Below are 27,563 nucleotides of genomic sequence, written 5' to 3'. Positions count from 1 at the left end.
GAGCGGGGCGAGGCGAGGCGAGGCGAGGCGAGGCGAGGCGGGCTCTCGGCGGCCCGGCAGGCCCAGCCCCGCCGGGCACGGCCAGGGGCCCGGGGACGGGGAGCCGCGGCCCCGCGGTGAGGCGCGGGGTCCCTCCTCAGGCGGGCGGACGCGGGGGAGAGCGCGGCCCGCGCGCCGCGGCCCGACCTATCGGCGGCGCCGTCCTTGGCAGCCAATCCCTGCGCCGCGTCTTGGGGCGCGCTGCCATGGTTACCGCGCGACGCGCTGCCCCGGCCCGGCGTCGCCGCCATGCAGGGCCCCGGCGGCGGCCCCCGGCCTGCCCCGTGAGTGGCCGCTGGCCGGCGGCGCGGGGGGTCCCCGGCAGCGCTGTCCCCACGGGCAGCCCCGGCTCGGGGCCTGCGGCGCGGCTCTCCCTCAGGCGGCTCCAGCCGCGGCGGGCCGGGAGGGAGGAGGGAGGAGGGAGGGAGGGAGAGGCTGGCGGGCTCCGCCAGTGTGCCGGTCTGAGCGGGCAGCCGGCGGCAGTGCGCCACAGCGTGCCGGGGTAACCGGCCCCGCACGCATCCACAAGCTGCATCCCTTGCCCCTTTATTGCCACATCAGTTCCCGTTTGTAAGCTTAGCGCCAGAAAACCAAGTGCCAGTAAAATGTCTTTTAGGCTTCTATTTTACAGCAGGCATTGCCCCCACGCCTGTGCACCTCGCTCCTCCTCTCGCCGCTTAAGCAAGCCTCCTCGGAAGCTGAACGGAGACTTTCTGAAGGAATTGCATTATTTCAGGATTATCACACTGCATGCATTAAACCTTTTAAACCGCTCATGAAAGTTAAGGGACAAGTAATTTGGTGATCGTATTCGGTGGTTTGTATTTTGTTGATTGAAACAGGACTTCCCCGGCTGATTTCAGGGTGAGGCGAGGATCAGGAGCAAGTTCTGGTAGCCAAAGGCGAGCGAGCATCATAAGTGGCACCTACGCAAACAGAGCAGCGAGTTGCAGAAGCCGATCCACGAGTTCAGATGGCAAAGCTGTGGACAGGGGGTCCCTCGTGGGTAACAAGTATGCCATACGGGTGAGAAGCCATTTACACTATTACTAAAAAGTTTTAAATGCGAGTTATTGCGGATGTTAAAAGTTGTCCGAAAGGAGGTGGGAGAGGGAGGAGGAAAGAAAAGGCATGTCTGAAGTCAAAGAGCTGTGGAGAAAGAAAATTATCCAAGAGCTTAATCCATTCTGAAATGATGATTAGTGTCCAAAAACAATCTGCAAGAATAAAAAACCAAATCAGAGTAACAGTTCTCCTCCTAATCTGAGAACTACTCGCTTTCAAATCTACGTGAGGTGTGTTGACTGTAGCACCTCTATGTCTTTACCTAAAGAACAGAAGATTCCTGTAACATAACGTGAGTTGTTTAAAGACCTTACTGAACACCTTCTTACAATAAAGTATTTTGAGCAGCATAATAAAGTAAGATGCGTAATTGTTTCTCTCATTGCTTTTGCTGTACTGTTAATTTCACATGAATAGTTACAGTCAATAAGCCACTTGTGGTAGTCATTATAGAATAAGTAAGCCAGAAAAGACAACGGGGTTGACCAAGAAGGAGAAGTGGCTCTGACAGTGAGATGAACATAGTTTTTCCAGGTATTTTGCAGCCGTTTCTATAAAGAGAGTTCCAAAGAAGTCCCAGGCAAAGGTGACAGCCTTGTCAAGGCTGAACCCCAGAGGGAAAGCAGGAATGCAAACCCCCTCGCCCCTGTCCTGGTGTATATTAGGCATCGTTTGCAGAGAGGGGTTACCTATCTGCTCTGTCAGGTTCCCGTCTGGATCAGGGTCTTCTTTTTGTTCCAGATAAGACAAAATATTACAAATGTCATCACTGTCGCTTGTTTTGGGAACACAGTGAAACTATTATCATTACTGAAATATTTCTGCAGGTTTTTGATGATGACGGAAAGGATGTGACACCCCGTCCACTCTTCCGTCCAGATCCAAATACCGTTGTACCCAGGCGAGGCAAGCTCTTAGCACCAAGTGCCTACTTTGGGGCCACAGGATCTGTTTTTCTCTCTTCTTTTTCCATGCATCAGACATCGGGAGTGAATGCTAGTTTAGGTTCGTTCTCAAGGTAAGTCAATATGCTGTCTCTTAAATCCTGTCTCACAGGGTTCCTGCCCTGCAGCGGCCACACATCTGCTCTTCAGAGAGGCTGGGAGCTGGAATAATTGCGCAGGGCTAATAATTACATTCTGTTGTCAAAATACAGAAGCTTGCCGGTCATAGTCGTCATTTAAAATTTGAGGAATAGTAACAAATAAAATAAATGGAATTTGTCAGTACTTGTGACCGACTACGTCAGAACTACTGCTGCAATGCTAATACGTACAGGTGAAAGCAGACTGCAGCACACACTCCTGTGATATTTCTAATTCTATTCAAATTCTCCTTCCTAAACATTTTTTTATGTAACATACCAGAATGGACCGTTTTTAGAGCTGGTGATGAGTACCTCACGGTTCAAAAATGCGGCCATCCAAACTGCAGGTTTTGTAGTGGTTAGGCCTGCGAACAAAGTTAGGACAGAACCTGTACGCAGCTACGTGACAAAACACTGCCTCAAAGGTAGAGGAGGTTGTGTTCTGGTTCTCTGAGCAAGGCTGTACAGCTGAGATGGGGCATTTGCAGCTCGTTAATTTGCATACTCCCTTCAGCTACTTCAGATGCTCTCTGCCTTTCCCAAGCTTGTTTTTTCAAAAACTGGAATATATCAATACCCGCTTAGCCGTGGGTATGGAAAAATGCTTTGGAAACAAAAGGCCTGGCTTCCCTGAAGAGTTACACGTTTATATGGAAGTATTTTGTCTGTTTTAATGATACTTACTACGTACAGACAACCCTTTTTACAAACTTGACTCTTTCAGTTCAAATATCAAAATCTTGTTAACATAATAAGGATCCTCTCTTTTAAACTAATTTAAGCAAGTTACCTCTGTGTGATTATGTGCATCCATTTCAAAAAATGTTCTTATACAAAAACCTTTGAGTTAAAACTGCTAAATGACGTGTTTCACTACTTACTAGCTTTCATTTACAAACCTTCAGTACAGAGGGAATAAACAAAGTCAAAGGACTTGAGCCATTTTATCTTTGGGCTGACAAATTCAATTAAGTCATGCAAAAGAAGGTGAATAACTATTTGCATTTAAAATGAAAAATAATGAACCACGTCACTTTATCAGATGGTGTGTACACATTCAGATTGTATGGAGAGGAGATGCTGTTTATGTAGTCAGAGGGACTAGAAGACTAGTAAAGACAGCACTGGAAAAAGATACAAGTTAAAGAAAAGCATTATTTACTGTTTCCTTTGGCCAAGTTAATGCCGTTGTGATTTCTGAGAAGAGATTGCTCTTTGAGAACTATCTTTTTGTCATGTTTCCTAGGCTGGCTATTATAAAGGATAATCCCAGAGGTAGGGGTATTAACCAGGAGCAAATACACACCAAAAAAAAGACTTAAAAATACAACGTATCTCCTTAAAATAAACGCATCCTTTTTGGAGACAAGAGCTCTTCATTTAAAAGACAAAATGAAATTATTTAACTTTAGTTTTAAATACAAATCTTAAAAATTGTCTTTTTGAAACATCTTTGGTATATTTGTAATTGCTCACACTTAGCTTTTGAGGAAGAGAAAATCTGCTGGCAAACCTCCCAACTGTACCTAAGTTTTGAGTTTTACTTCTAGTTATCACAGCTATCCCCTCTATGAACATTACCTTTTTTTTTTTAACAAGCTAATCCCTTCAAATGAGTTCCTTGTGCATTTCAGAGACATTTCAGCGCATGCAAAGCACCAAAGGATCTAAATTCTGGCTGAGAACCGTGCTATCTGTGGGTATGCGTTACCACACAGTAGGTAGCCGACACTTCACGTTATTATATGCTAAGAATGAATCTGAGGGCTCATTATTATAAGCTAAGAATGAATCTGAGAGCTCAATAGCTTCTTTTCCATCAGCTATTTAATGCCTCGGGATATGCTGTCAGAGAAGTTCTTCCTTTTTAAGTCTTTTCCAAACCATTTCATTATTTTCTTCCCTAAGCCTTCTATGACTTCTTTCACAACGCGAGCATCACTGTATGTGCTCTTACAGTCTTCTGTGGTTTATCCTGATAGCAACGCTGCTATTTTTGTAGTGCTTTGCTAACTGACATCTGGACTCTCACGTACTATTTCTGCTTATTTCTTTGTTACTGAAGGACATACGGAAGCAGCAGTACTTCTATATCAAACGCATCAACAACTGACTCCATACTGGATGAAATAGTAGAATCCGGCTCTCGACGAGACACAACTGTTAGCTTATCTGGTAAAGAACATACACTGTATAATTATTGGTTTAAACTGTTCTTTGGAGCACTGTGATCTGTGAGACACTGCAGTCAGTGGATGTGAGATGCCCAGCACTTCAAAGGAACTCAGTGCCTCTCAAGTTTTGGCTCTTGATCATTAAAATACTTTCAGAATTAATTTGTCTTCTTTTAAATTTAGAGCAGAAAAGTTCTCGCTTGTTAACCTCATATAATTTTTCAGATGTGCAGGTGAGGCAAGAGGAGATAAAAGAAGAACTGACAAAAGCAGACTTAGATAGGAGAGTGGATGTTTACCTCACAGAGACGGAAACTTTCTGGATATTGGATATGCCATCTGTTGCGGTGTCTGTAGAATCAGAAGATGCTGGAAGAGTTCTGTAGGTATATTGGTAGTTGGGTACATGCATGTACTGTGCTCAGCACACCCAATTTCTGCTGATCGCAAAGCCCTCAACAGGCTGCTCACATGTATGTTCGGTGTTCTGACTACTACAATTAGTCATTTTGCCTTTGTTTAAAGGCATATTGGGCCTGAGTCTGTCTTTTGACATTCAATTCCTTACAACTCCATCTTGTTGATCAAATTCATATCCTCTTTCACTGATAAATTAAGGCAGATTAGCAAAAGCAGGGCATGGTGACAAGAGAACACGCAGGAGATGGGGGAACGAGAAGTGGAGAAGCGTGGCATGCATGAATGACACGATTTAATTTCAATGAAAACAGTAAGAAATTGCAAAGCTCTGCATTGATTCTTGTGTGTAGCTCCACAGCTAGTCATTTATTCATAACAAAGGTATAAACAAACTAGGCAGGCCTTGGCTTCCTCTGAAGCTCTTCGCAGTGCTTCTAGCTAGAAGAAACCTCACCCCATGGCAAGTGACCTTGCCTGTTAAAATATTATGTCTCTCCTTAGTTGCATCTAGTGTGTTTCCACTTCAGAGTCTCCTCCCTGGACTACCATGAACTTTGGTAGGGAGTTAACCCAGAACGCAGAGTTTTTTGGCTTACTCCCAGGAGCTGACTGGGACAGAGTGCAGCAAAGTTCTCTCCATGACGGATGTCAGACTGCTAGACTTGCCACACAGCTTTTGTAGACGTAAGCCCCAAAGCCTGAGATACTGTGTACTGCGGTTGGCAAGTCAAACGGCTTATCTAAGTGAGCTTTTTCTGTTAGTATACACACAAAGTTCATGGTAGGACTCCAGCCCCCACTGTCTGTGAATCACACTGGTGTGATTTTTGGGAAGAAGGAAGAGGAAGAGCATCCTATGAATCAGACATAGCTGGTGTACACAGCACATATTGCCAACTGTACAGGAACAGACAGTGACTCTTCCTGAGCACAGCAACTCGTTGGCAGATTAAGGCGGGGTATAACCTATGTCTGCTGTTCAAATATTGAAACCAAAATAATAGAAAAAGTTTCACAATTCCCACCGACCATTCCTACGGAACCCGAGGGCTGGACGAAATAGAAGTGTACTAGTTTGATGTTTGTCTCTTGGATGCACCGCCTTTCACTCCCAAGTGATGAGAGCTACGTATTTCTGAACTCTGAATTCCACCAAAGTGCAAAGGTAGTTGGAGTAGGGATTTTTGCTGATGCCTACGTCTACAGGCCATTTCTGTTTTAGAACAGCATCACAAGGTCAGAAATAGCTGCTGAAAGACGATACATAGAGTGAAATAAAATCTAGCAATCCAAAAAAACCCGAGCAGTAAATTTATGACATGGAGTATCCTCTCCTGTTCAACTTGCGGTTAAATGCACTGAGAAGTTGAACACAAATGTTCTTCACAAAGTCAATATACACTTTTTCCCCCCCCCCAGGGAACGGAATAGGATTTATGTTGACATTTGCAAAAATAGACCTGGAAATGATCGCTTTGTAGAAAAAATGATGCAAACCATTAATGGAGCCGTAAAGAACAAGGAAGTGCAGTGTGACAAAATCATCATGGAAGATAAAGGTAAACTTTCTGAGTACCATATAGAAAAGGGTATTTAATAAGAACGGGCTCTCATTTACTGCATTGTACCCTTGGCAGTTGGGTTTATTATTATATTTAGTTTACTTATAAAGTATTTATTTGGGAAAACTCCAGCATACAGCTAGATCGTGGTCCTCAGAAGACTCCCCACACACAGGTAGGATGCTGAGGCAAGGCGTTTTTTCTTTCTTCCATCTCTAAGCAGGAGAAGATGTTTTCTCAACTTTCACTTCCACAGCTTTAAGTTTAGACAGGCTAGTGTGATTTGTGGTGGCCTTTTCTGCCCTTCCTAAAACTTGAACATCAGTACTGGTACGCTGTATCCATTGCAATAAAATAGTCCTTACGCTAGCCGAGAGCTGCTGTGTCCTGCCTGCCTCAGCACTTTGCAAGCAGAGCGTGCTTCTTAGGAGGAAGAACTTCACCTAATGCCCAGCTATGCTCTTGAAATACGAAAGGACACAGTTCCCTTTTTCCCCTTAACTTTTCAGTGACGCTGGTTTCTATTTCTATTTGCCATAATGCAAAGAAGAGAACCTCTGTTATGAGATTTAAAATCCTGGGGAAAGCAGAAAATCTTGGCAGTCCCACAAGAAAGATGCAATTTTACAAAATGTTCAGCCTCAATGCTCTAGAAAAATTATAGAGGCATATCTAGGTTTTAGATGCGCGTGCTGAGCTTTGCCTCACTATGGACATTTTTTTGTGTAGGAGGCCAAACAAAACTACAGGGAATGCCGTTCCAAACATTTTTCCTTTGTGTTTGTTAATGTATGTAAAATGAGTGAAAAAAAAAAAGAAGTAAAATAGATATTAGTCTGACTTGAAAACGTATCTTCCCCTTTTTTGCGTGCCTTGAGCATCAGGAGGGCTCATTGCAACCCATGTTTGAAAAGCTGAGCACACAAAACAAGGTTCGGGAGCTTTGTGTCTCTGGGAGATGGCCCTGCTGGAGGGTAGAAGACCCTGGTGCAGCTGCTGCAATCACACGACAGCCGTCGCTACAGCCTTGTCCGACCCTCAGCTGGTTTCGAAGCCCCTCTGCCAAACAGTTGGGAGTGTAGTGCAAAAAGTAAATCTTCAGCTGTACGTAGTCCTTTATAATAACGTACCGAAACAAGAGACTTGTATAACACAGTGTAATTCATTTCTAGGGATGATGGCCACTTCCTGGGACTTGTACGATTCATTTAACGTATCGGAAATAGAACCTATGCCAAAAGCAGAAGGTAGCAGAGCCACAACGGGGAAAAGCAGCACATCTCATGCAACTAAAGAGCATGATCAGACTACGTCTGTCTCTTCTGACAGAGGTAACATTTTTCCAGGCTTACATTTCTGCCTTGTTTCCATCCTTCTAAACCACGCACATCACTATGTTGTGTGGTGAAAACTACATGAAGAAAATGCTTGGTCTGCCTGTCTGGCACTTGAAAGAGAGTTTAAGAAGGGATCTTGGACAAGTCTGCACCGAGACCTTTTCTGTACAATGCCGTCATAAATGATCTTAAATAAAGATAAATAGTCGGTGACAAAGTTTGCTGGTACTAACTTACTTAGGACAGTAGCAGCAAAACACCAATTGTGAAAAATTCCAGAAGTATATCATCATACTGAGTATCTGAGCAAGAAAGAAAACACAATTAAAGCAAGAAAAAATTAATAGTGGAAGTATTTTTTGGTGATGACAGATTCTTCTATGCTTTTTGCAGGTGGAGAAGAAGGAGATTTCTTATCCCCTTGACTTTTATGTGCAAAGTATTATCATGTTAAAATTGTTTTTTCCCATATTATCTGTTGTCAGGCAGCACAACTTCTTCTATAGTGATTTCAGAAAGTGCCGTTCTTGCCAGAATCCACAAAGAGGAGGAATGCCTTTCGGAAGCTATATTAACATCAGAAAACTTTCGGCAGGATTTATTTTTCATGGAGAGGATTCTAATGGAGAATATTTTTCAACCCAAACTTGCAGCTTATCGGCAGTTTCCTGTCCTTATAGGTTTGTTTCTTATTGGCTACCCTGTTTTCAGCACAAGGCTTTGCATGCTATTGAAAGCCATGGAGTTATGTCCCTCACTGAATGTCCTGACAGATGACAAGTCATTGAAGAAATAGACAAAGGAAAGGAGAGTTTATGAGATGTCAACATGAACTTTGCAGTTTTACACTCACTTTAACAGACATCCCTGCCGTACTTGGTGGAAGAATTGAATAAATGAGTTCTGAGCTGGCTCATCTCCCCTCATCACCACAAACTGAGACTTAGGCAAAATATTAAGCCAAACTTGTTCCCTGACAGTCAAGATACAGATTAATTCTGCTACTTCTCCAACCATTTTTTGCATTGGAATGTCTTTTTTTTTTTTTTAGTTCAGTTTATAAGGAGACTGATGGTAAACAGAAGTTTTAGCCTGATAGATCTTCACTAACATAACGTACATTCATTGCAGACTGTAAGAGGCATTACCTGGACCCAAGTGCTAAGTAATATTTTACCTTTTACAGGAGTTCCAAGTTAACACAGGGATTAAAGAAAAAAAAAAAAAAAGGCAGATTCACACTGCTTTTATTGTGTTGAACCTCTTTGTGTCATAGAGAGTTTCAGTTTCTCAGGCAATGAACCTGTTATATTCTGTCACTCTTCAGAAACTAGCTACAGCTGGAGCACGGTACTGGCTAGAAGGACTTTTGTTCTGACAATATGGTAGTTATTGTGTTCTTATTGCGTTAGCAGTGATCTGAGATTAATTTATGATTTGCACATTACATAAAATAAAGGGGTGAGTAAACAAAATAATGCTTAGCAAGCGCAGTCTAAAAATATGCTCTACGCTTAATTTTCCCAAGTAATGAGCAACTTATTACAGCATCATGTAACTTAGCTACGGTGTTACAGCATGAATGCATAAGTGTGGCTCTTCAAAATTTGGCATCTAACTTGAAAAAAATCCCTGTTTAAACACATTTTTAAATACGAGAGATTAGAAACATTCCTGGTGGGGGGTGGATATAAATCCGTAATTGTTGCTGGGGAGCTAAATCCACTCATTAAACACCTGGAGCATAACTGACACACTACAGCCTGATCCAGCCATCTTCTGTGTCCCTATCAACATTTCAGCCACAGTTTTAGAAGTTAGGATGTCTTAATTCCTCGAATCTTCACTTTTTTTTTTTCTGCAAAATACTTGCCGAAAGGGCAAATTTTTCTTCTGATGCGAATGACTGGTGTTAGATAAGTGAAATGTTACTACTCAGACTCTACCATATTTGTGCATTTTAGATCCCGATGTTACATCAGGCACTAGTGGTACAGTAGCAGCCGTGAAAGAAGCGAAACAGGAAGAGCATGACGAGGAAAAGAAGGATAAGGAAGAGCAGGAGGAGGCATTCATTGACCCATCAATTCTGTCAGATCTAAATAAAACCCCAGAAGAAATTGTACCTCCCAGATTGGAACGGCTGTGGTCATATATATGTGATTTAACTGATGGCCAGAGTGTGAGCAGTATGGCTTGGAGCAAAGTGAACCCAGTGAGTTAACAAATCCCTTCTTCTAAGCTGTTTACAAAATGGTATAAGCAATTGTTGGTGTAAATAAACTCCTGATTCCGATGGACTTTGGTGGGAGGGATCTCAGAGAGATGGATTCACCCCTACAGCCAGGTAGGTTGTCTTTGCATCCCACGCTCATATTTTGTCCTTCCATATAAGAATACTGCTCCGTTATTCTACAGGTTGGACAGCTGCACTAGGCTTTTCCTACAAATGTATTGCAATAGCTTTAATCGGTCCAGAATTTAATTTAAGTAGTCCAGTTTACCATGTGCAGTCACCTGAACAACAATGTTAAGATAATAGATTTGATCTGTTACAGAATTGGAAGTTGAAATTTAAATCCCTACTACTAAACTTTATCACCATTCAGGGAGTTTATTCATGATAGTTTAGATGGCACATCTTTGTTTCTAACGGTAATCTCCCAAGAAAGCAGCATTCATCAAACTTTAAGGATAAGATGCATAATAACAGGCACAGATTTCTGAGCAGCTGGCCAAAGTTTAATTCAGTTTCAGTGGAGGTGAGAATGACTCGGACATCTCCACTTTCAGAGTAATGCAAGGCTCAGTTTTTCTAATAGAGCTCTCTTATGGCCACAACAAAAATAATGAATGGAAGGAAAGTAAAAAGCAGGTGAGGATAAGAAACATAAAACCAGCAAGATTGCCCCAGGGGAAAACAAAACGAGAAAATAAAGACCATTTCATACTGTCGGTACACCAGATCCTCAGGTACTATAAAGTTGGACGCATTTATAGACTTCAGTCTTAGAATTATAGAGCAAACAAATACCTACTTTTAAAGTGTTAGTTTCACGAACTACTTGTGTGTAGGAAAAAAAATTAATGGAATTGAAGACTAAAGTCTTGCTGCAGTTTCTTACTGCTACTTATGGAAAGGAATGAACAGAATTCATTGGACCCCACTGTAGAGAGCTAAAAGCTAGGAGTTCAAGGTGGGCACTGAAGCTCTTTTTACAGCTAACGTTGAGAAAGACAGTAGAAGTATTATTACGTATTCCATTAAATACTGCACATTAAAATATGGTTATAGAATAATGTATATTCATCTCTGGAAAGGGACGTATTTTTATGATGGCCAGGGAGGGGGGATTGCAAACACAACTGATAGTGACTATGAATGCGCTTTCAGTTGAACCAGTTTCCAGTATTCTAGAAATTCTGAAATTCTGTTCTTCTTGCATGTTATTACTTGCATATGACATGAGCATTATTTTTCCAGACTTTGCACTGACAGTCACTGTTAGCAGAAAGTTGCCTTTTAAAAGTATACAACTGAACTTCAAGTTAAATGGAGATGTATCTGTTAATCTGTGCTTTTAGGATCTTTTAGCTGTTGGTTACGGAGCGTTTGATTTTAAAGAACAGAAGAAAGGCTTGGCTTGCTGTTGGTCATTGAAGAACCCCATGGTAACGAGCAGCCACTTTGTTTTCTTTCTTTTTCTTCAATGCATTTTTCTGCTATACTATTTCTGCTTTATTTATTTCCCTCTTCGTGTTTCAAAAAGCAAGACCTAGCCAGTAAGGTCGAATTTGCTAGCCCAAACCACGCATTTCTGGAAAACTGATTGCGACTGCAGTACCTAGCAATGTGCCTAAATCTTGACCCAAAGAAAGTGCCGGTAGGAAGCAGTTCAATTTCTGTGCCTGGCCGTCCTCTCAACTGACACTTCAGCAGAGGTGCTGACTGTACTGGTGGTTTGGTAACATGGACATCTGTTCACAGGAACTAAACTCATTGCACACAGGCCACCAAAAAACTAACAGATGGTTACAACTCTCAGGCAGCACCAGTCTATGCTAGGCAACTTAGCAATGCAGATCTCTGTATCCCACTTCCAGTCCCTAGGGCGACCTACCCAAGACTGTAAATCTGTGTCGTTACTACTGTGGGTAGACCCAGGTGGGTAGAAATTATTTTCTAGACTGGAAAAGTCTTAAGCACAGCAAATGTGAAATTAAATCAATTTACCTTTTGTTTTTCAAACTCTACAGACCATTTGTTCAATACTTCCAAATTCTCATTACAGAGAACATCTGTATTTTAAATTTAAGGGTTATCCTTTCCAATCCATTTTCTGTTCTACCATGAAATTCTGTTAGGCCGAAGGAAAAAAATAAAAACTCTATAATTAAATATAATTATTTAACCTAACTTCTCATAATACTGTCAAAAAGACAGTAGATTTCATAGATGTAGCATTTACATCTTTACATATCCATCTGAAAAGTGATCCTTTTTAAACTAGCCATTTTTAAAAAAAAATCTTGGAAATCTCAGTTACAGTGTGACACACTAAAATCACCTGATCGCCATCAAATTATACAACTTTAGTTTTATTTGTTCTACAAACTTCACTTGCCCAAAATTGTGTATTAGACTAATTTAAATCATGCAGAGTCAAGTCTTTGTTGTTGACGTGATAAATATGCATCAATCAAATACTCTTGTGATTCCCTGATGTCACCATAGTCCTCAAGTGCCTAACATGAAGAAATAAGGCCTGGCGTGCACACTGGAATACGGTTCTTTGCAAACTAACACTCTACTGTTTTCCACTTCAAGAGCTCGGTGCAGTGACTTTAAAGATTTAATCTTATAACAGAGCTGAATCAGTTCTTTGGTTACAGAGAGAAATTACATGAAAATAGCGGTTTACGGATTACCTGAAGTACATTAGATTGCATTTTATCTTCAGCTAAGTTTCTGTAATTGGAAAGGTACTTACCTTCACATTACAAGATAGAAAGCAACTGGAGAAATCTTGCAAAATGCCAAGTTTGTTTTTTAAAAAAAACAAACAATCAAACCCCCCACACTGTACTCACCTAGCTGAATCTTAGGGAACTTTTCGGTATTTGGTTTGGAGTAGGCCCATCTAACTTATTTTACAGTGTCATATTTCTGCACAGTCTTTATTTTTTCCTAATTTTATCAGTTGCAGCAAGAAATAAACCGAACCATTTAGAACACTACCTAATTTCTGTCTAGAAGTAGTCACTATGGTCATCAGCACTTGAATTTTCCAGCAGAGCCTGGCAATTTAGTATCCAGTGTTGAGAAGCCTGAGGTAAATTAAGAAACTAACTTAAAACATTCTTGTATTTTTCTACCGGTCAGTGGCCAGAGCGTATTTTCTGGTGTGAGCATGGTGTTACTGCTTTGGATTTTTCTATGGCAAGCCCGAATCTTTTAGCGGTTGGAATGTACAATGGTTCTGTCGCAATCTATAACGTACAGAGTTGTAACGCCGCCGCACTTTTGGATAGCAGGTAAGACTATGATTTCCTGTCTCCTCCACCTTGGTCATGTCTTAGCAAACAAAAAATAGAAGAACATCCACAACTGAGAAGCTGAGGGAATAGTAACAGCCTTGATAAGTAAGGCTTGTGAATGCTCAGGGATGTTGCACAATTTTTTCCTTTCCAGCTTTTGTCAGTATCTTCCAGTTTCAACTGGAAATGCCTACATAAACAATACTCTCAAATACTAGAAGTTTCTGAAGCAAAACCGCAGACACAAAAATCTGTGATAGTGCACAAATGCCTGGAAGGGCCAGAGAGGGCCAACCAGACCTTTCCCATCCACCTTTTCACGCTGATACAGCCAAATCCTCAGACACTGCCATTCTCTCTCTGCACCGCCATCATTCTTTATTCTTCTTTCTGCCGATAAATGCTTACACTGCTTTAACAGCGCTGGTCCTTATTTGGGGTATGAAACTCTCTGCACTGGTGCTGCGCATACAAAGCGAGTTCCCCACGTCGGAAAGGTGAAACAAATGAGTACTATGACTTTTTAATAAAATGCAGCAAGTTACCACCATGTATCATTTTATACTCCATGTACGAACTAACTAGACCAATCCTGCCCCAGATAATAAATCCTTATGGGAGACCAGTGGTAGCTTCTGCTGTTTTCTCACTGATTCCACTTGCCAGAAATGGCAAGAACATTGGAACAGGTGAGGGATAAGCAGGAATTAGGAAGAAAATGAGAGAGAGGGGGCGATGAGGGAGACATTTGCCCTGAGGGCAGCTCCCCAGGTCTAGGGCACTCTCCTACAAGGTGCAGATTGATTTCATGATTCGGGTATTAACAAAAGGTGTGTCGGCACATAAAGAGTGCCCTGAAACTAAATATCAAACATGTTTGATAAAAGAAAAATTTTCCTGGAGAAAACAACCAATGTTCAGGTTTTGTTTTTTTTTTTAAAGAAAAGCTAAACAACATTTCTGTTCATTACGAAATGGAAGGTTAATTATTTTTCAAATATATTGTCTTGTCTTTGTTCATATATGATTTATCATGTGCATCTTTTGTCCCAGTGAATCCTCAAATAAACATACAGGTCCTGTATGGCAACTGAGGTGGGTGGAACAAGACAGAGGTGCAACAGGAGATGGCAAAAAAGAGAAATTAATCTGTATCTCAGCAGATGGCCGAATAACTGAGTGGCTTATACAGAAAAGACTAGATTGCACTGGTAAGCATTTTCCCCTGCAGCTTTTCTGCAGAGGGATAACACCTGAAATTGCAATTGCTTCATTTTATTTTAGGTGACATTCTTTATACCAGTTACCATACAAAAAGCTTTTAAGAGCTGCTGAGCATTCCAAAGAAGCACGAGTTATTCATAGCACTGTCACATACCTGTGTTTGACAAAAACTCTTGCTGTTTGCACAGATCTGATGAAAATAAAGCGAACAGAAAGTGAGAAGAAAAAATTACCAGGTGAGAAAGAAAGGAAAAGTGAAGCTCTGATATCTCGACAGGCACCTGGAATGTGCTTTGACTTCCATCCAAAGGTAGGCTCAGAAAGTCCATCCTTGCTAAAGTATTATCCAGCAAAACCATGCAGCAGGGGTGAGATCCTCAGCTGGAGCTACTTTAATACGCACTAGCCTGGGACTTGGCATTGGTATTTAAAGCATATTTAGTTCTGAAACAAATTGCTTCTTAGCTAATAACGGTTTTACCCAAAATGGATGATATGCTAAACCAAGCAAGTAATCCCTGTATGCAAACAACTATATAATTTCAGCCATGTTACTCACATTTGCTTTGGGCCAGACCCTAGGGTAGCTTTCCTCTGTGTGTTGGTCAAATCAGTGAGAATTTGACTGTTCACCATCTCCGGAGTCTAGGACTTAGCTGGCTGTGCTTCTCCTCTTTATCCAGCTGAGTATTTTGTCCTCAGAGCATTTGAAGAATTCGTGCGTTTGCCCACGTGGATCACAGAAAGTCTGAGATTTTCAGAAGTCAAAAATCACAGCATATGTTCTGCACAGAGAGAGAACACACATAGCAAAGCTGATACATGCTGGCACCGCTGTCTCTACTGCACGTACACCTCTGCAGCGCACGTGCAAACAGCCCAAACAGCCCAACAACATCCCGGCGACTCCACCTTAGCTCTTCAGAGGACTGTCACTGCCAAACTCATCCAGACCTTTATAGATTTTTGGATGAGTGATAAATAGGTTAATGGAACTTAGGCTGCTTTTACCTTTCTTTCAGGATACTAATTTTTATCTTGCTGGAACAGAAGAGGGTCTTATCCACAAGTGTTCCTGTTCATGCAATGAGCAGTTTCTAAAGACATACAGAGGCCATAAGGTGAGTGATGCATAGAAAAAGTAATGACAGCAGAAACTGTTCCATTAAGTTCACAAACGTAATAGTTTCCTTGCTTATATTTACTAAGCAAAACATCTGCAACAAAAGAAACCTGAACTTCTTATATTGGGAATGAATTCCCACAGCATAAAGCATCACAGTCCTACAGGATTACTTTCTACGCTATAGGGATTTTTTTTTTTTTTTAAGTAATTTATTAAAACTTGTACCATGAACTGTTTTAAAGCTTTAGTTCTGGCTTTATTTTAAGAAAACAATCAGTAATCTGATTGTCCTGCAAACCACAGTCTTACCTCCGAGAGAAAGATGGCAGAACTTTAACAGCACCTCTTTTTTTGAAAGTCTTCATCCAAGAAGCTGCCCTTTCAGCATCAGCTTCTCCGAACAACTGGTGAAGGGACGGAATCAGCTGAATGCTTTTTATTCCTAAGATCTCTCCTGTCTTATCACATCTGTTGCATCCTAATTTCCTATGGGTACACCTACAACAACGCTGGGTTTGCTGTTAAGGTCAGAGGACAGTCAGGGATTTCCATGGAAGGTCACTATTAAAAACCATCCTGCGAGGCTGTAGCTCTAGAATAACACAAAGTTCTTTTTTGTTTCTTCCCAAACACCAAGGGTCCTGTGTACAAAGTCGCTTGGAATCCATTCAGCACTGACATGTTCCTAAGCTGCTCTGCAGACTGGAGCATTATTTTATGGCACCAGGATTCACAGACGCCCATTTTAACTTTCAGTTCCGCCACCGCTTTTGTTCATGACGTTATGTGGTCTCCAAAATCAGCCTTCGTATTTGCAGCAGCAAATGAAAGCAGAGTAGAAATTTGGGATCTTAGTGTCAGTACGTAAGTAATTACTTTTCTCAAAGATTCTGAAACTTAATGGCACAAAGGCTACACATTATTGCCTAATTAGTGTTATCAGATCATGACAGCTCCGTGCCATTTGCTTGCTTAGTTATTGAAAGTATTGCATTTTGAAATACTCATTTTTTAAAAGCAGATGGTAGTTACCAAGAAGTGTGATTATAAGAGAAGGAGCTGGATGCCTCATGGAACTGATAAAGGGTAAAACTGCTTTTTCGCTGCAGAAAGCATAGATTCTACCACTTCTATAGTTAAAAGGAAAAACAACACAACTGAGCAACTTTGGGCCTTTTATAAAGATAAGATGGTCAGAAGTTCAGATAGCTCTCACGTTTTCCCACTACTTCAAAGTAGGCGCACATCTCCTGAGCAGCCTGGTTAATCTGCGGCCTTGTACTGCTGGTCTGTACTATTTGGTTTTAATGACAGCATGAAGCCCACAGTGGAGTAGGAGGCCTGCCAGACCTTGTGGGAGCAAAAAGCAAATTATTCATAAAATAAAAATATTAGCCACCCCCCCATATGAGGCAATAGGACAGATTTTAGGCAACCAGGATATCTTAGTTAATAGCAGCTGGGATTTTTGTTGTGGTAGAGACCAAACAAAACACTGCCTCGCTTCTTAGTTTTTGAGTTAATCTAGAACATAAAAGCAAAACACGCAACATTTGTCAGGCCTGCATGACTGCAAGACTGGACGTGACAGTACGCTCAGGCAAATGCAACATCACCTATTAATTCTAGCCTCTGCTGGGTTGCAGCTTGAACCCCGTGATCTCCTGCTTTGCCAGCCCAAGAGTGAAGTTCACATCTGTACTCTTTGCTAAGAACACCGACTGCCTTCTCATAGGAGACACTAAAGGAGAAGTCGGTGTGTTTGAGCTGCAGAACCTGGCTGCTCCCAACAGTAATAAGGTACGATTCACTAGGAAAAGGCGGTGGTCCTCAGGGGCCTGCATGCTTGTCTGGTACTTCATTCCTCAGCAAGGGGTTTCTGTTAGAGGTCTGGCTCATAAATCTTGAAATAGGTGGAATCAGATAGAATTCCATAACCAGATTAAAACTTGAGGTGGTTCCTGCTCTTCTGCATGCCATACCACTAGAAACTTCAGGAACAGTAAAGTCAACGTCAAACTTCAGGTTTCACTTGATCGCAAATCCAGAGGTTTGCCACAGCTGGATCTGGGAGGGACACTCGGGGCAAGGACAGGAAGGTGGAGCTTCCTCTAAACGCAGTCTGCAGGTGACTGTATTTGGAAGAACGCCCTTACCTGCTGACAACGCAGGAACAACGTGCCCTCTCCTGGCCACCACCCAGACAGTCTCACTTTGTTGGTGTCAGCAAACCCATCAGACCCTTGGCACTGTATTGCCTTCACTCCTTTAGAAGCCACTCCTTATCCCAGTGCGGGCTTTTCTGTCCTTGATGACATGGGAGAATTTGCCTTGCCTTACAACTAGGTTCCTTTCCAATCGTACCGTTGCATAGACTCCATGTCAGCAGCAGGGTAAAAGCTGACTGACATCAACCGTGAATCCCTTCTGCTCACTTTTGCATAAGTCAATGCTAATTCATACCAAAGCCCCACCGGGCCCTCCTTACCCAGGCCATGGTACAAAATCCTGATGCCACCCTGGGTCCTCCAGCACCAGGGGCATCCCTCCTCCAGGATCTATCTGCAGGTGGCCTGCAGCCCCAAACTACACCGCTCCCTTTGTCCTTTCAGCTTTGAGCAAGTAGCTTTGGCTTGCTGGACTTGAGTTCCCAATTTGTAAAGCGGGAATGGTACTTTTAAAATCCCTTCTGAGTTACACGGTGTAAAACACTAAACTAAGTTGGAGAGAACGAAAATGCTGATGTTAATCTAACCTTCATTCTTAGGGTATTAAGCGTTAATAATTCACAATTGTCAGCGCTGCATTTAGAAATGCTGGTAATTAGCAAACTCATTTGCCAAGTGCTGTAAACCACAAAGCAAAAAGATATTTCCCTTAAAAACTAAAAGTGAGGCCATTGTTGTTAAACTTAGAAAATAAAATTAGTGGGTTTTTTTCATACAAATCACCACGAAGTAGCCCAAGTCCTCTGAGCAGAGAAGTTCTTCAGTTATTAAGAGCATTGCGATAATTTTCTGGGTACATCACGAGAACAGGACTAAAAATATCAGTGCTTAATTTCACAGAGTTTGGGCACATGGCATAACTGGCCTCTGAGTCACAGAGCCTTGCTAGCCAGAGGGAACCCCGCTTTCCAGCATCATCCATTACTTTCTCTCCCTTTTCCGGTAACAGCAAGGTCTTCCTAGCCTTAGGTGTGTACAAGGCTTAGCACGACAGGGCCCATACTACACCTACCGCTAAAGGGAGATAATGACTTCAGGGGCAATCACATCTAAGTACAGCCACCATACATGCATCACCTTGAAAATTAATTTCCTTTATAAACAAGATACATGTTTGCGTACTGCTAAGTATGATGCTACAAATGCAATCCAAACAGGCCTGCCAAAAAGTACTATTTTCAAGGAGCACTGTTAAAGGTAAGCACAGTATTAACAGAAGTCCAAAGAAGCATCAGCTGACACAATACAAACTACCTTAGCCGGCTTTCTGGATGCTCATTGCACAAGCAACTCTGTTCTCAGTTCGGAAAGAGGAATTTTGGATCACTGCATGTCTTATACTGCAATTACACTGTCATACAGCTCTTTTCTTCCTCTTGTTTTACAGGTTGATACCTTACATGACATAATTGGTCCTGCTGTAGCTATTTAACAGTAGCTAAGTGATACCATTCTCAGTTGGTAAACAGCAAGGAGGACTTATTGTAGTATTAACATGAACTGTTTATTCTTTTTCAATCATTAAAATTTCTCTTTGAAACCATACTGGTTAGAAACTTCTTTCAAATGCTCTAAATTTTCCCCTGGAAGTCCCCCTCATTAGACAAGCAGTATTCATACCCTATAATACACATAAGGTAATAGAAAGGTCTCCCTAGCCTTTTCTCCTGGGTTTTTTTCTCCTCGTTTTTTAGCTCCAAGGCCTTTTCTCCTTGGGTTACTCAAAAAGCAAAAATGCCACAATCACCTCCTGGATAGGCCACTCTATGATACAGCCTCAGTCCTTACTGGATGTAGTCTGTATCTTCCTGGGAAATCATACAGTAAGCAAATGGACTTTTCATGGGATCCATCCCATAAACCACCGCTGAGGGTGAAAGCTGAGCTACGAGTGGCATCAGGTGCTCCTGTGAGCTGCAGATCATCCCACACCAGGCAAAAGTAGAGAGCAACTTTTTCAACCCCTGACAAATGAGGAGAATGTACCATTGCAGTTTAAATTCACTCTGTTCCACACCGACGCTTTTCTGACAGCTCCTCACACGAGGCAACGCTCTGGTCCTGGAGCACGGACTGACTTTGGCAGCTCCGAAAGCCAGATCTGTGTTTTTCGAGATCTCACCACCTCCCCTAGCCCACCCTCAGCAGCTGGCGAGCCGCGAGCTGTCGGGACGGCTTGCTCAGGCCTGCCTCGCTGGTTGGAAGCAGGCAGCGTTTGGCTGCCTAGGCTCTCTTTTTTTGGGGGGCAGATCAGGAAAAACTGAAAAAAGCACCCGGTGAGGCACCAGCTGGACCGTGGTGTCTTCGAGGATTTTTCAGAGACTGACTGCTCACAGAAAATAACGAGCACCTCTACAGATGAGTAATTAAGAATAAGATCTAGGCTATAGCCCTATTGCCTGATGAGTGCAGCAGGGATCCCGTCACAGGAGCTAGGCAATACAAAAGCTTGGCAGTGAAGCGCGCTGCCTGCCAACAGACGGAGGCAATAGCTGCCTGCTCTTGAAAGCTTTATGTAGCGAGATGTATTTTATAGATACAGAACGTTCAGACTCTCTCATTAGCCTGACAATAAACGTCCAGCATTTAAACACATCACTGAAGTTAAAGATCATTTGTGATGCATTAACATTCACTTCCTTCTGTGTTCTGCACATTTTACAGGGAACATGCAAGCTTACCCTTGACATAAAATTAATCTTTGTGCATTTCAAAGAAAGACACCCATTAAGGTGAATCATGTGTTAACCATTATTACAAATCTGAGCAAAATACACCATATATTTTCCATCGGTGGTCATGACTGTTTACTTACTGATGCTACTGGTAAAAAATGAGCTTTCTGTCAAGGCTGTAACACATCGTAATTCACCCTGCACATCATGTAAACTAATTAACCGTAACATGGTGCTGGAAAACACTTGTGGTGCTAGGAAGTGCTAAGGATCTCCAAAGTTGTATGTATTTTGTTCTTAAACATGGAATTTCTGACCTCATAACTGACAAATTTTCTCCTTAAGGCATTTTATTGCAAGAATTTTTTATAGACGCTTACAGCAACTGCAGCCAACAACATCCATGGCAGCGTAACCAATCTAGTAACCTCTGCTCCCAGAGCACAGTAACACTGCTCCACGCTGCTTCGGTGAACCCACTTCTCTCAGCTATTACCGAAACGAAAAGGATGGCCAGGACGCCGATCTGTAGCTGTTCTGTGCTTTGTTTAGAGCCATCTCCCTCTCTTCTCTATGCCTTTTTGGGCAAGAGCCATGGCCACAGGCCTCACTGCAGAGCCACGCGAGCCACGCAGCTGCAGCAGAGCTGCTTCACTGCGTGCAAGTATCTGCGAGGCAAATACCTATGGACGCAAGCTGTCAAACAACTGCACTGCTCTGTACAGTTTGTTACAGCGAGTTCACTGTGCATCCTACCACGGAGCGCACTAGGAATCACAGCAGGGCATTTGCAGGCTTGGATGCCTACATTTGCCACAAAAGCTCCTCAGGACGTGATTTTCTCGTCAGTGACTGCCCGGCACCGGCAGATTCCTCTCGAGCATCCGCAGTTGCCAGCTTGGCAAGGGGATGCTTGGCAGGAGAACGAGGCAGGGGTAACAAAGAGGTACCCAAGAGCAGACATCACTGGAAGTTGTTAACTCCCTTTTAGTTTGGGATCGCTAACAGAAAAAGACCTGATGTTGCTTAAACTGTGGTAACAGGCACGACTGGGCAACAGACTGTGGTAGCACAGCTGTGTGGGAAACACACAGAGACAAACCCCATTATCTACAAATCATGTAATAAACACCCTTTCATTTTTCCAGAACATACACGTTAATGGTTTTGATCTAAGCCCGTACCTTATAAACATGTTATACTACACGTGTTCCTACAGTAAAGCAGTTACGTAGTCTTAAGAAGTCTTTAATACCTGACTGAAATCCCAGCACAAGTCCCAAAGCACTTAAAACATTACCGGAAACAAGTGATTAACTTGTTTTTAGCAAACATTAAGTCATCCTCAGAACAAGCCGTTACTCAGTGGAGCGGATGGGCAGTCAGTATAAATGAGAGGATTTCAGCAGAACTCCCCACCTCGGCCTCGCAGATCCCTTCTGCCCTGCCGACACCCCGCCTCGAAGCACGGCACCTGCAGAATGAGGGGCACGGTGCTGGCGCTGGCCCTGCTTGCCCTCCTGATTGCGGCACTTGAAGGAAAAGGTGAAGGAAACACCGTGAAGCTCTGCGGGAGAGACTTTGTCAGAGCCATCATCTTCACCTGCGGCGGCTCTCGGTGGAAAAGGCATTTGACTGATTACCACTACCTGTTTGGTAAGTACTAATTAATGCATTACAGGTTTACCACCTCCTGCAAGGTACGCCTAAATCTGAGGGGATTTGGAAGAACCAAATCACCTGCAGGCTGTACCTAAGGACAGAGCTGTGCCCTCGATTTCTGCTGCTCCCCTAAAGAAGTGCATCTCAGGCACAAACAGCACGGCCTTTGCTTTCAGACAGCAAGTGAAGTGGTGCAACTTCACATTTTTTGTTTCCTTGCAGCTTGCTTGGCTTAGCTTAGTGTGCTATTTGGCTAAAGAAATTAACAGTTAGATCAAGATTTTCCAACTCAACCTGAGGAGACATGAGTTAAGCCCAAGGCTATCACTGAAAATCTCTATGCCATGACATTTTAAATGTCGGAGACAAATCTTGCTGCAGTCAGTAGAAGTTTCACCATGGTCTTCAGCAGCACACCCCTTTTTCCCCACTAGAAACCAGGAACTTACCCTAGGAATATTATGATTACAGTATGTCAAACACATACTCTGCAATTTAAATATCTTCACATGGTGGTGTATATATTGTTTATCAGCACAATTTTAGATAGAGTCAGAAAATTCAGCCATTACACGCCCTGCTAGAAATTTGTACTCTGATAGGTTAAAGTAAGTAGGAAAAAGAAAATAAATGAGGCAGATGACAGGAACAGAGGCCTTCTACACCTTCCACACAGTAACATCTGCCTTTTTGAAAATTCTATTGTAGCAGCAGCTTTAAACAAACATAAAAAGCAATGCCACCTGCAAAGCCCTACCCAAGAGCCTGTGAAAGGAGAAACCCCCACTGCTAAACTAAGCGAGATAACTACTGTGCCTTTATAAACTCCACAAGGCAGTGCCCACTCGTACTGTGGCATTTAAAATGCTCATGAGTCACAAGCGTAATTTAAGTGGGAACATCCAGGAACTTTGAAATTGTGGGGCGTCTGATGCCTTAACATAATATCTGCATTTCCGGAGACCCACAAGCAGTTCCAGTTCAACATGCTGGTCAAGTGCCACTGACACATCAAATCACAGTTCTACCCTTCGAAGCAAATCTATCAGTGTAAGACTGATAGGGCAACTGTTCCTACAAAGATCACTCTTCAATATAAATCCATAAATTACTGGATTTTTAACACGTTAATCCCAGAATGTGTACCTCGCATAACTGTTTTACTACTGCCCTGGTGAGAAGTCAGTGATCTGGTACATCTCGGTGGTTCACATCAGAAACACGGAGGATGATACTTCCAGCTCCCTGGCTGTAGGCTGGTCTGTCTTTCTCGTAAAGACAAATATTATAAACTACTCATGATTCCAAGACTTCTAATTTTTAGCTTCTAATTTTTATGCGACAGAGAGTGACAATCCCCTGCCTTTCTCACAAGAGAACAACGGTTATGCCGACTCCTCGGCATATGCAGACCAGAGGCTGGAGACTGACAGCGAAGACATCGACAATGTCAAGCCTGAGACAGAGCGAGACTTACAACACACCAGGAAAATGTCTACGCTAAAAAAGCGCGAAGTAGCCAAGTTGCTTACCACATCCTGCTGCAGCATCGGCTGCAGCGAGAGAGATATCAGTTCCCTGTGCTAAAACGCAGCAGACGCTGACGAGGTTCAATGTCACAGCTTTCGTGTATTAAAACATCATGACATAAACCACAATTATTTCAGTTGTATTCTTTAACTGTAGCTTTATTCTTTGGGGTACACTAGGGAGTAAAGGCTGAATGTTAAATATTGTAGTGCAAACCAGCGAACGGCTGCAGTGACAGTTCAGGTTGGGTTGTCTGGATTCCACAGTGTTTACAGTGGTTTAGAGTTAAACTTTTAGCCACGAGTACAAATATTTCTTCCCATCTAACTACTGTTCTAGTCTCAGCTTTGCACATAAAACGTAACAAAATAAGCAATTTATTATATGCTTGTTCTCTTACTTATGAAAATCCCACAGCAGGTTTCAGCTGTGAAATATGGGTAGTAAGAAGTCTGTCTTCGGAATCAGAATAAAACCAACGCAGCGCACATAGCTCTGCGCAGTGCGTCACACCGTGAGGCCGGTGACTCAGACTCCCACCACAGCAGGGGAACGGCTGCAGCAGATGAGACCTGTGATCAGCCAGCACCAGCCCCTGCGCTGGGCAGGCAGTAGCCATGGTTTATTTCCTATTCCAGCTGCTTCCAGGAATGTCCACCTGAGGTCCTACCTTGTGGACAGTTGATTTGCACCCAGGGAGATTGGGAACGCACTTCTGAGCCCAGAGGGTTGTATTTCCCCTCTTATCTATAGGCAGGTATCAGCTAAGAACCACAATTCGACTTTTTTTTTTCTACAGAAGGGCCCAGATACGTTAGATCTATATACTGTAAACATGATATAATTTGAAGACATTTTTCACTCGATTTCAAGCACTATGGGACAGAGTTAGTCTTCTCCAAGCAGAACTAACCACTTTCTCTGGGCCACCTTCTCTGCACCCGGAGCTTTTCTTGGGGCTCTGGTCAGACCAGGCCAGCCCCTGGCGAGCACAGCTCCTGACTCTCTCACTCTGCTGCCCTCCCGCTGCAGAGCCCAGCCGGGGCATCTCTGGAGCTGGCAGGAAGGTGGGAAGGGATCCCTCCGTCCCCCAGGCAGGGCAGGGTAGCTCGCAACACCGAGCTACTGCGGCTCGACGGGACACAGCAGTACAGCGTGTGGCCGGAGCCAGGGCCATGGGGCCTGGCACGTGCTTAGCTGCCCACAAATGCCATTTAACGGGGACAGTTTTTAAATGCTGTTGTTTCACTTTCCAAAAAAGTGGTTTCTACTTGGGGATGACATAGTGAGGGCAAATTCAGGGAGAAAAAAAGCATTACAGGGCTAGCTGGTTCTGAAAGCAGCTAGAATCAGGGGCAAAACAGCATTTCACAGAGAATCACTTCCCAGAGAAAACTCTGGGAAATACAATTATTACATTCACCGCTGAAAGGCTTATGGTAACCATATTTCAAAACAGGTGAAAGTTGCCTTGGTCCTTCACAACTTTTTCAACAACAGAAACAGGAAGAGTTAGGCTGAATGTTCATTTCTCCTGCTGTTAAACTCAACTACCTCCTTATTCAAAATAGACAGCATAGACATTTGCAAGAGCAAACAGCGAAGTGTTCTTGAACACATACGACGAAAACGTATCACTCGCAGGGTCCCACAGGCACCTGCTTCCAATCTGCATGCTCTGCTCATTCAGCTGCCCAATATGTGTCACCACGACAATCTTGTACCTCGGTATCATAAGGTCTTTTACCCGAGCTTTAATAACCTGCAAGAAAAAAACACGTTCAGACACAAGTGGTGAGCTCTCTTTACAGGGGATGCTCAGCAATTTGGTTTTCTGGGACAGACCACTGCAAGCATTGCACTGTAGAGCCCTTGCAACAATCCTGATGAGAATCTTTGAACTGCAGCATTTGAAACATCTACCGCAAACTCCCCCAGCCCTGCAGACAGGTGGCACGTACGCTGCTGTGGTTGTTTCACAAGAAAATCAACACTTCCATCTGCTGAAAACAGGCACATCTTCCTGCTGAACTACTGAAATGCAAGCGCAGGTCTTAAGTAAGGAGTTACTGTACATGAATATCATATTCTCCTTCATATGTGTTCATAGTTACCTGCTGATTACAGGGGGGGAAGGAAGAGTACCGCTTTTTTAATGTCAGTGAGCTCTTCTGGGCCAAATCAGCTGAAAGACTAAAAAAGACAGTCTTGTCTCAGCAGCATCAGCAGCAAGACCGGATTTAACTGACAAGGAGCTTGCACGCGTGTCACTGTGCAGAATTCAGCCACTACCATAACTGGCCTATTTTGGAAAGGTCTGATACACACTTAAAATTTATTAATGGCATTTCTGGACAGGGCAAGCACAGCATGGAGTCTTTACTGAAGCGTGTGCACGGCCAGAGCCACCGCTGCTCGAACACACCTCATCATTAACTCGTATAAGCCTGCACTCATCTCAGACCTACCCTTGGTGCATCTTGACGGCCTCCTCCAGCATTTGTTTTACACTTGATATTTATATTTGGGGACCTTCCTGCCACGACAGCCACCTCCCTGACACCCCATCGAGGCATGAGGACAAAATGGCCGCCTCGTGCCTCGAGCGCAGCGGTACCTCAGCGATGTCCTTCGCCATGTCCCTGCACCGGGCCGGCTCGTAGGGCTGCTCCCTCAGGTAGCTCCCCACCACATCCTTCAGGATATCATCCACCGCCGCCACCGGGAAACGCTTGGGAGGACCTGAGGGGCAGGCGGTGTGGTTAAGACCGGTTTTCTGAGGGAAAACCCACCGCGCTGAACCCAGAGGAAAGCGTCTCGGAGGTCCCCTCCTCCCACCCCGAAGCGCCCGGCCCTGGGACCTACCCGAGCGGGGGTCGCTACCGGCCGCGCCGCCATGCATCCCCGCACCGCTGCTGAGGGGAGGCGGAAGGGCGGGAGGGCGGCGGCCAGCGCCGCCCCGCGGCCGCCGGGAGCCGGGACCCGGCTCCCGGCGGCCGCGGGGCGGCGCTGGCCGCCGCCCTCCCGCCTCTGCTCGTTCCCGTCCCGCCGGTACAGGCCGCCATCCCGCCCGCCGCCGCCATGTCCCCACAGCCTCTGTGGGTCCTGTGTGTCCCTACGGCCCCCACTGCCTCCATGGGTCCCTGCGTGTCCCTACAGCCTCCTCATGTCCCCACGGCTTCCACAGGTCCCCACAGCCTCCACAGGTCCCCTTGTACGCCTAAAAGCCCCAGGTGTCCCCACGACTTCCACAGGTCCCCACAAGTCCCCCACGTGTCCTCACAGCCTTCACGGGCCCCCGCAAGTCCCTGTGGGCCCCTGTGGCCTCCACACGGCCCCAACATGTCCCCAGAGCTCCCTTATGTCCTCATGGCTCCTGAGGGTCCCTGCAACCTCCACAGGTCCCCAGGGCTGCCAGGGGTTCACACAGCCCCCCACATGTCCCCAGGGCCCCCATGGGTCCCCACGGCCTCCACAGGTCCCCACGTGTGCTTACAGCCCCCACAGGTGCCTATAGCCCCCATGGGTCCCCATGGCCCCCACTTATGCCTGTAGCCCCCATGTGTCCCTATGGCCTCCACAGGTCCCCACACGTCCCTATAGCCCACACAAGTCCCTGTGATTCCTGTGAATCCCCATGGACCCCACAGGTCCCCACATATCCCCACAGCCCCCATGGGTCCCCATAGGCCCCACATGTCCCCATGGCCTCCCACATGTGGCTACAGCCCCCATGTGTCCCCATGGCCTCCATGGGTCCCCTCAACCCCCATAGCCCCCATGGGTCCCCATAGGCCCCACATGTCCCCATGGCCTCCCACATGTTGCTACAGCCCCCATGTGTCCCCATGGCCTCCACAGGTCCCCACACGTCCCTATAGCCCACACAAGTCCCC

The 27,563-nt window shown here is 44.2% G+C and overlaps 3 protein-coding genes and 1 long non-coding RNA gene across 6 annotated transcripts; 2 read left to right on the top strand and 2 right to left on the bottom strand.

Moving 5' to 3' along the window:
- Positions 1-69: 69 nt before the first annotated feature.
- On the top strand, positions 70-19,331 carry DNAI4 (dynein axonemal intermediate chain 4). Of its 3 annotated transcripts, none has more exons than XM_075508941.1 (17): positions 70-323; positions 903-1,065; positions 1,932-2,122; positions 4,257-4,366; positions 4,591-4,747; positions 6,205-6,344; positions 7,520-7,678; positions 8,170-8,364; positions 9,649-9,899; positions 11,270-11,356; positions 13,068-13,219; positions 14,276-14,433; positions 14,635-14,756; positions 15,469-15,567; positions 16,210-16,436; positions 17,219-17,372; positions 19,188-19,331. In XM_075508941.1, the coding sequence occupies exons 1-17, from the start codon at positions 289-291 to the stop codon at positions 19,230-19,232; spliced, it is 2,445 nt and encodes an 814-aa protein (XP_075365056.1). In that variant the 5' UTR covers positions 70-288; the 3' UTR covers positions 19,233-19,331. The 3 variants fall into 3 exon arrangements, with proteins under 3 accessions (XP_075365056.1, XP_075365057.1, XP_075365059.1); XM_075508942.1 differs by having other exon boundaries at positions 19,163-19,252; XM_075508944.1 differs by lacking the exon at positions 903-1,065.
- On the bottom strand, positions 6,393-15,542 carry LOC142412960 (uncharacterized). The gene is made up of 3 exons (XR_012776649.1): positions 15,458-15,542; positions 15,006-15,231; positions 6,393-7,986 (listed from the first exon to the last, which is right to left on the bottom strand). It is a non-coding gene; the product is annotated as an uncharacterized LOC142412960 (long non-coding RNA).
- Positions 19,332-21,845: 2,514 nt separating the features above from the next.
- On the top strand, positions 21,846-23,751 carry INSL5 (insulin like 5). Its single transcript, XM_075506654.1, has 2 exons — positions 21,846-22,131; positions 23,483-23,751. The coding sequence occupies exons 1-2, from the start codon at positions 21,867-21,869 to the stop codon at positions 23,722-23,724; spliced, it is 507 nt and encodes a 168-aa protein (XP_075362769.1). The 5' UTR covers positions 21,846-21,866; the 3' UTR covers positions 23,725-23,751.
- A 267-nt stretch (positions 23,752-24,018) lies between these two features.
- Positions 24,019-26,613, bottom strand: DYNLT5 (dynein light chain Tctex-type family member 5). Its single transcript, XM_075508939.1, has 3 exons — positions 26,533-26,613; positions 26,285-26,409; positions 24,019-25,429 (listed from the first exon to the last, which is right to left on the bottom strand). Exons 1-3 carry the CDS (start codon positions 26,567-26,569, stop codon positions 25,226-25,228), a joined length of 366 nt encoding a protein of 121 aa, XP_075365054.1. The 5' UTR covers positions 26,570-26,613; the 3' UTR covers positions 24,019-25,225.
- Positions 26,614-27,563: the final 950 nt, after the last annotated feature.

The sequence above is a fragment of the Mycteria americana genome, chromosome 7 (assembly GCF_035582795.1).
Source record: "Mycteria americana isolate JAX WOST 10 ecotype Jacksonville Zoo and Gardens chromosome 7, USCA_MyAme_1.0, whole genome shotgun sequence".
In the NCBI taxonomy this organism is placed as follows: domain Eukaryota; kingdom Metazoa; phylum Chordata; class Aves; order Ciconiiformes; family Ciconiidae; genus Mycteria; species Mycteria americana.
The sequence above is the reverse complement of the archived record's forward strand: the minus strand, read 5'-3'. Positions and strand labels throughout refer to the sequence as shown.

Coding starts and splice junctions, on each gene's coding strand:
- DYNLT5 (XM_075508939.1), bottom strand. CDS start 26,569: ATGCATGGCGGCGCGGCCGGTAGCGACCCCCGCTCGG. Junction 26,410..26,532: donor CGGTAGCGACCCCCGCTCGG/GTAGGTCCCAGG, acceptor CCTGCCCCTCAG/GTCCTCCCAAGCGTTTCCCG. Junction 25,430..26,284: donor TGGCGAAGGACATCGCTGAG/GTACCGCTGCGC, acceptor TTTTTCTTGCAG/GTTATTAAAGCTCGGGTAAA.
- INSL5 (XM_075506654.1), top strand. CDS start 21,867: ATGAGAGGATTTCAGCAGAACTCCCCACCTCGGCCTCGCAGATCCCTT. Junction 22,132..23,482: donor TGATTACCACTACCTGTTTG/GTAAGTACTAAT, acceptor TTTATGCGACAG/AGAGTGACAATCCCCTGCCT.
- DNAI4 (XM_075508941.1), top strand. CDS start 289: ATGCAGGGCCCCGGCGGCGGCCCCCGGCCTGCCCC. Junction 324..902: donor GGCGGCCCCCGGCCTGCCCC/GTGAGTGGCCGC, acceptor GGCTGATTTCAG/GGTGAGGCGAGGATCAGGAG. Junction 4,748..6,204: donor GAAGATGCTGGAAGAGTTCT/GTAGGTATATTG, acceptor CCCCCCCCCCAG/GGAACGGAATAGGATTTATG.